The sequence below is a fragment of the Cicer arietinum genome, chromosome 5 (genome assembly GCF_000331145.2).
Source record: "Cicer arietinum cultivar CDC Frontier isolate Library 1 chromosome 5, Cicar.CDCFrontier_v2.0, whole genome shotgun sequence".
In the NCBI taxonomy this organism is placed as follows: Eukaryota; Viridiplantae; Streptophyta; class Magnoliopsida; order Fabales; family Fabaceae; genus Cicer; species Cicer arietinum.
The window spans coordinates 21,042,570-21,050,567 of NC_021164.2; the positions used below are offsets into that span (position 1 = coordinate 21,042,570).

Genomic DNA, 7,998 nt, shown 5'->3' on the forward strand with positions numbered 1-7,998 from the left:
GCAGCTTCTTCGACAATGTACCGTTCAGCAATACAACCTTCTGGTCGACTTCTACTTTTTACGTACCCTTTTAATATTTTCATATATTGTTCTATTGGATACATCCATCTCATATAAGCTGGCCCACAAAGTTGTGTCTCCTTAACGAGATGCACAGTAAGGTGAATCATTATATCAAAAAACGATGGTGGGAAATACATTTCAAGCTCACACAAAGTAACAACAATTTCCCTCTGCAATTTCAGTAATTTCTGAGGATCGATCACTTTACTACAAATTTCCCTGAAGAAGAAACATAACCTAGTTATGGCTCGTTGAACTTTTTCACGTAAAATAGAACATATACCTATTGGTAGAAAATGATCCATTAGAATATGACAATCATGGGTCTTCAAACCTTTTAACTTGAGGTCTTTCATACAAACTAAATTTTTAATATTTGAAGAGTATCCTTCTGGAACTTTAACTTCGTGTAGAAATTTACATAAAACAATTTTTTCCTTTCTAGATAGAGTATGAGCGGCTGGAGGTAGATATGTGCGATTTCCTTTCTTTACGGGACCCAATTCATTTCTTATTCCCATATCCACCAAGTCCAATCTTGCATTGATGCCATCTTTAGACTTTCCTGGAACATTGAGTAACGTACCAGTAACACTATCAAATACATTTTTTTCAATATGCATCACATCAAGGAAATGTCTTATATACAATGACTTCCAATATGGCAATTCAAAGAAAATTGACTTTTTCTTCCACCCAAGTTTGACCAGCTCTCCCGCAAAAGGTTTGCATAATTTATTGACTCTATCCCAAAAGTTGAAGTCGTAGGTTTCTTGACTCTATCCCGAATTCAGGATACTCGTGATCAATTTTTGCATATTATGGAGAATCTGCAGGGTGTCGAAACTTTTCATCTCTAATTCTTTCATCTACATGCCATGTCAAGTGTTTTGAATCTTCTTCACTGCGATACATGCGCCAAAATCTTGGTATTATAGGAAAATACCACACGACTTTTGCTGGAGTAGATTCTTGCTTCTTATATCGAGAGACATTGCATTTCGGACACGCCTTAAGTAGTTCATATTCGTTTCGAAATAAAATGCAATCGTTAGGACACGCATGAATCCTTTCGTAACTCATTCCAATAGAACACAAAATCCGTTTAGCCTCATAGGTCCGACTGGGAAGTTCATTATCATCTGGCAACATATCTTTTATGAGTGTTAATAATTCCGTAAAGCTTTTATCAGACCATCCATTACTCGCTTTTAAGTTGTACAACTTTAATATCGCTGGTACAACTTTAATATCGTCGACAATCTTGTGAATTTAGTACAACCATTATATAATGGTTTCTCTGCGTCACTCAACAAACTCTCAAACATTTTAGGACAATCCCGAAGATCTTCTTCAACTGCTTTTGCAATCTCCTCAACTCGGTCCAGCTCATATGTATCTGTGTCGAAATCAGTTGAAGCATATGTAGAACCATTCTCAAAATTAATGTTTCCTTTTTTTTTCTCACCATGTCTTTTCCAACATGTATAGCTTTGATCAATTCCATTCCATACTAAATGTCCTTCCAATTCATCTTCTCTAACGTATTTTCCAAAACAACATTTTAAACAAGGACAAACGACTCTATTTGGATCTTTTGCATTTTTCGCTGCAAACTCAACAAACTCCTTCACTCCATTTTCATACTCTTTTGACAATCGATTGACAGACATCCATTTCCGGTCCATATTATATGACCTATATAAATGCAGTTACAAAAATAATAGGCTACTGATAACAATATACCAATATATAGTACGCATGTCTAATATTGGAAAATGGAAACCAAGGTCCATTATTATGTAACAATTTCAAAACAGAAAAGATTTCAAAACATAACAGATCAACAAATTTCAAAAAAGAAAAGATTTTATATGATTTATTATGTAACAATTTATTAGTTTTCGTGACAACTACAAATTAATAAATACAGTACCTGAGACAACATATCTAATTTGTTATAAAGGAGGAGCAGTAGATGGCCGCACAATATATAGAGGAGAGGAGGGTTCCCAGAGTAGAGGAGATGAGGGTTCGCAAATTTATTTTTATTTATTTAAAGTAAATGATTTTTATTTAAAGTGAATGATTTTACAGCGCTTGTAAAAAAAGCGCTCTAATAGGTCATTTAATTATTTGAAAGCGCAAGTCTTTTACAATGCTTGTAAAAAAAGCGCTCTAATAGGTCATTTAATTATTTGAAAGTGCAAGTCTTTTACAGCGCTTGTCCAAAAAGCGTTGTAAAAGCTATGTAACATCAGGTGGGAACGCTATATTTTACATCGCTTGTTTTTAAAGCGCTCCAAAAGCGCTGTAAAACATTATGTGAGGGCGCTTCATTTTACAGCGCTTGTGTACAAGTGCTGTAAAAGCCTTGTAAACATTATGTGCAAGCGCTATATGACCCTAAAACAACGTTTTTTTTCACAGTGCTTGTCAAAAAAACACTGTTATATCCTCCTTTATTTTTAAAATATATTTACAACACCGCTTGTATTTAATAAGCGCTGTAAAAGGCGCGCTATAAAATGTCATTTTTGGCGTAGTGACATATATGTAGAAATATAAATTTGGTTTAACATCATATCAAAAAATACTTCATACTTTTTATCATACCTATAATTTTCATATAAATTTAATAGTATTGGTTTAATAGTCTTATTCATCTTAACTAATCTATTCCAAGGTTAGCGACATCACTTTCGCTTGTTACTTCAATTTGTTTTTCAGCATTTGATTTTTTTAGTGGTTGAACACCTTTTCAATTTCTATGAGTTCATCAAACAAAGAAATCATTTCCACAATGACATCCTTTCCAAGGTTAGCGACATCATTTTCGTCTGTTACTTCATCTTGAAATCTCGTCAACTCAATTACAACTCTATTGTATTAAGTTTCAACATGATGTCCCATTTCTAGAACCGACGTCCATTTTTCTGTAGGTGCCTTATAAAACTTATTAGGATACATCGCCTCTTTGATAACATTTAATTGTTTCTTTAACGAATACAATTTGACATAATCTGATTTGTGCTTATTTATCTTTCTAATGAGATCATGTTGGAAAATTGCATGATTCTCCTCACTTTTACCAAGATGTGAAGCGACAATCCAAAATCCATAATTTCAATCACCAACAACATCCACAATTTTGACAATATATGAATGCGTAAAAAGATCATATGATCAATAAAATGAATTTTTGGTTTTGGGAATGGATTAGGCGAAGAATTCCCAAAATGTGCGCTTTTTTTTTTTTCTTTTCATGGGCATGATAACTTTAATTTTGAAAAGGCAAATGTTTAGTTGACTCATCTCTCGGCGTACACCCAGCCTTCTTTGATGCCCCCTTGGTATTCACTTTCTCACTAGGTAGATTCAATGACGTCGTTTCTAGGAAAGCTATTTCACAAATTTGCTCCTTGATAAGTATTTTTGTACCGTAATCTGTTTTGTCAAACTGTTCCTGAAATACAAATGTGTACCTAAATTTTATATACTATCATATGAATTCACTAAATTAGAAAATATTTAATTTAACTAATTAAAATGTACTTCGATCGCTTTCAACTCTGTTAAAATAGAAACATGTGAATTACCTTATTCTATTATGACAACATCATCATCAAACTATAGCCTCTTCCAATGAGTGTGTACCTCATCAAGTCGAATTAATGTGTCATGTGTTACTTTCTTAGCAATGATACAAGTACATGGAAAATTGTAAGTTTTTCTAATTACACAACAACACTTTGTACTGTTCATACCACATTCATTTGCTCGTGCTTCTTAGCAATGAATAAACTTCAATCCAACTCTTGAAATTTTAAACACCAACTTAGAATACAAAAACTTTTCTTTGTATTTGTGTTCTAACACACTCAACCACCTTTCAAATAAGATTTGTATCTCAATGAACTGTGTTTGCATCATATTGTTCATCATTTCCCAATCTTTCACCAATCACTTTTACTATCAAACAAATATATTTTCAACCTACCTTGAACAGATTCAACTCTATTTGTGGTTGTGTTGCCAAAGTGAAATACATAGTCTATCCATGATGTTACAGTTTTCTTTTTCACCATATCCAATACGTTACTATCGACATATTTGAGGAATTTTGAAAAAATTTCACACACCTTTTCGAACCCTTCAATGGCACCAACATATGCATCCTCTAAAGGAGATTCCACTACAATGTCCTAAGTTCTCATTATGGTGTTTCATAATTATGTCGATTTGACCTGTTTCGTGTTCGCATCTACAAGTTTCACAAGTTTTACCTTCACATCCATCTTACATCTAGCTCCGACATTTTTTGAAATATGATATTGACATAGTAAAACAATAGAGGTTGGAAAAATATTTGCAACAACATTCATCAATGCGGTATCTCTGTCAGTCACAATTATTTTGGGAATCTTGTCTTCAAACTTCAACAAGTTATGACACATCTCTAGGACCCAAGTGAAATTATCCTCCTTTTCAAACTTGAGAAAAAAAAACCCAACTGAATATGTCATCTTTGTTGAAGTCACACCAATGATCTCAAACAACGGTATTTCATACTTATTTGTTTTACAAGTCGAATCCATCAGCAACAGAGTTGAAAAAGTGTTAAATAACTTGACTGATTCAGGAGGAGCCCAAATAATATCTTGAATTTCAGTTTTAGACTTATCAATCGTTCTATATTTGTATACATGTTTGTGATCATCCTAGAATTTCAATAGATGTTGCATTTTTTTTTAATCTCGGACCCCTAAGAGTGTTCTTGTATCTTTGACGCTCATGAAAAACTTGTTTAATTGTAGTCACACTATCATTTCTTCTGTATTTCAAAGTTATTATAATATTTTTTGGTGGGACCATGTTCCTTGTCATGTCACTAACAAGTGTATTCTCTTCCTCATTTAAATGACCAACAATGAGATGACCTTCTAATTTTTATCCATTGCATGGTTGTGTCATCCTAACACAACACTAAGATTGCATTCTTTGGTATTCAGGAAATAACCATGCAACCTGAATGGAAACTCACATTTCCTAGATCATGTGTTTTTGCATTTCAACTTCTTATTGGTTCCTTTATACACAACACCCTTTTCACAACCCAATACAAAAAATTGTTTTCTTCTATTAGAACCTTGATCATATTTTGTAATTACCATTGAAAATCATAACTTAGTTTCCTGCAACGAACCCAAGCAATCAAATCATCTAAGCAACTATATTTATTATCAGTAATAAGGTTTATGCCAACATCAGTGTCAATCACCACTGACTCTGCAATACATGGCTTCAAATCAGTTGCTTCCTTCAGGTTCAAGTCAGGCACGAGCCCAGTTATTTCTTTAGCTACATGATCAAGTTTGGGTTCAGTTGTAGGCTCAAGTTTCAATTCGGGGGATGAATGTTGGATTCAACTTCAAGCTCAACCATAACTAACTACAACTATTTAACACAAATTAAAACTCAATTATGCATAAAACAAACAACTCTGGACTACACAAACACCTACCGAATGTGTGAATCCGGTAGTGTTTTGGGTTTGAAAAACATACTACTAGATGCATGAATCTGGTAGTGGTAAGTTTTGAAAAAATATATATACTAGTACAGAACTTCGAAAACTTTAACAACCAAAATGACAATAAGGAGTGTTTTAGAGCTACATTACCTTTGCAATATAGAAAAATAAAGTTGATGATGTCAATGGATAAAAGAATGAGATTTTTGAACACAAAAAATAAGAAAATAGATTAAGGGGGGTTGAGGTTGGGTGTTGAAGAAGAAATGTATGGTGAGAATGCTCACAGACTATGGTAAAAATTGGTTAACTTTTAAAAATTTCCATTTCTTCCTTCGTTTTTTTTAAAAACCCTCCCCTCCAAACTGGTTACTACTTTAAATCCTATTTTTGTTTGATCACAAAGTCTTATTACGCTGGGTCTATTTTTGATTTGGTCACAATGTCAATTTTATCAACTAACAAGATATACTACATTTTTGTCCAAAAGTAATGTATCTCAAATATTTGTAGTTGCATTTTTCAACTAATATTTGCCAACAATTTAAGTTTATTTACATTTTTTTTATTTAACAATATTAATATTATTAATATTGACCGATAAATTATCTAAAAAATTGAATGATCGATGGTAATAAAGGAAGGAGTCGTTGTAATTGTCAGATCAATGACATCATAACAATGAAAAATGCAATAGATATAGATATATATTTATAGATTATATAAATATAGTTCTATTGTTCTCTGTGGTTTTATCATTCTCTATGGTTCTTCCATTTTAATTAAAAAATGAAATTATATTTAGTTTAATTTTTCTCTATGGTTTTATTATTATTATTATTATTATTATTATTATTATTATTATTATTATTATTATTATTATTATTATTTCCAATAACAATAGACAACTGGAGAGATAAGGCGTTGAAGGATGCCAAAGATATCATCTGGAATGACATTCAAGTAAATATTTTGATCTACTCTTTTGTCATTTATAATTTTTTTTCTGTAAAATACATTACTTATAATTGTTTTCATTGCAGACCACTTTTGTTCTTGATGAGGAACGAAAGTCATATGTTTTGAGAGTTGCTGGGAAAATCCATCGTGGATTTAGATCCCATCTCTCAAATTTCTATCTAAAAGATAGAGAAGGAAACACAAATGCTGAACCTCCAAAGATATATCAACATTATATATCAAAGGATGAATGGAGTGCATTTGTTTCCAAACGTTCTGACCCGGCGTTTGTCGTAAGTTATTAATTTATTAGCATTTGTGTTTTATTATTCATATTCGTAGCGTATTTTAAATTTTTACACAATTGCTATTTTTTTTTTATATAGAATATTAGTAAGGCAAATCGCGAACGGGCAAGCAACCCAAAACACCCATACAAGAAATCACGTATGGGATATGCACGCCTTGAACAACAAATTGTAAGTAATTAAACATCACTTTTATATAATGAAGTAATTTGTATTATAAACTATAGTGTGTAACTAATTTGTATTATTTTGTTTATGATTTTAACGAATAGAGAAAAGACACCCAAGCCGATCAACCCTTGGGTCGTCATATCTTATGGAAGGAAGCGCGTGTTAACAAAGAAGGAGTGGTTGATAATGAAAATGTCAAGAAAGTTGTAGAACTTTGTGTAAGTATATTATCACTTTAATATTTTTTAATATTGTATTTTAAAAATGCTATTGAACTTATCTTTTTAATGTTACATGTATTTTAGGAAACTATTGAACAAAGTTCTGAAACTCAAGAGGGCAACAAGGATACGTGCAGGGACATTCTTGGGAAAGTGTTTAATGTCCCTGAGTATTCCGGTCGAGTGAGGGGGAAAGGATTTGGCGTAACTCCCAAAAGCTTTTTTCCTCAAGAGAAGCGCCAAAAACCTTCCAACGAGGAAGTATTAGAGAAGCTCAGAATCTTATCGGAGCAAGTGGCACTCTTGGTGAATACGAATAAAGACAAGCAACTTCCGGTTCAGCTCCAACCTGAAATACAAATGGAGAGTGAAACCGGGAGTTGCAACGTCGGTTTGAAGAGTATTCCCGAGGTAATTAATTACTTACTACTTACTTGCTTATGTAATTACTTATGTATTAAACAAACTTATATATTAACTGTACTTATGTTTTAACTATTGATGTAGGGTGTCACTACATGTGTCCTATACTTGTCCTCGCCGACTCAACGGAAGGTGGGAAAAGGAATATTGTACAATACTTCGGGAGAAGTATTGCACAATATTCCGATCCCCGCGGGCCATGTCAAAGTATCGCCTACGGTTGCTTTCGAACCAACTGCACCGTTGCCCATACCGGACAACGATGGAGATATGAAGTTCTTAAGCGACGCTATTGGCAGTTACGTGGCATGGCCCACAC

The 7,998-nt window shown here is 33.0% G+C and overlaps 1 protein-coding gene across 1 annotated transcript; it reads left to right on the plus strand.

Moving 5' to 3' along the window:
- The first annotated feature begins 6,493 nt into the window (after positions 1-6,493).
- Positions 6,494-7,773, plus strand: LOC140920258 (uncharacterized). The gene is made up of 5 exons (XM_073368257.1): positions 6,494-6,559; positions 6,640-6,849; positions 6,943-7,035; positions 7,137-7,253; positions 7,341-7,773. The coding sequence occupies exons 3-5, from the start codon at positions 7,006-7,008 to the stop codon at positions 7,749-7,751; spliced, it is 558 nt and encodes a 185-aa protein (XP_073224358.1). The 5' UTR covers positions 6,494-6,559; positions 6,640-6,849; positions 6,943-7,005; the 3' UTR covers positions 7,752-7,773.
- The last annotated feature ends 225 nt before the right edge of the window (positions 7,774-7,998 follow it).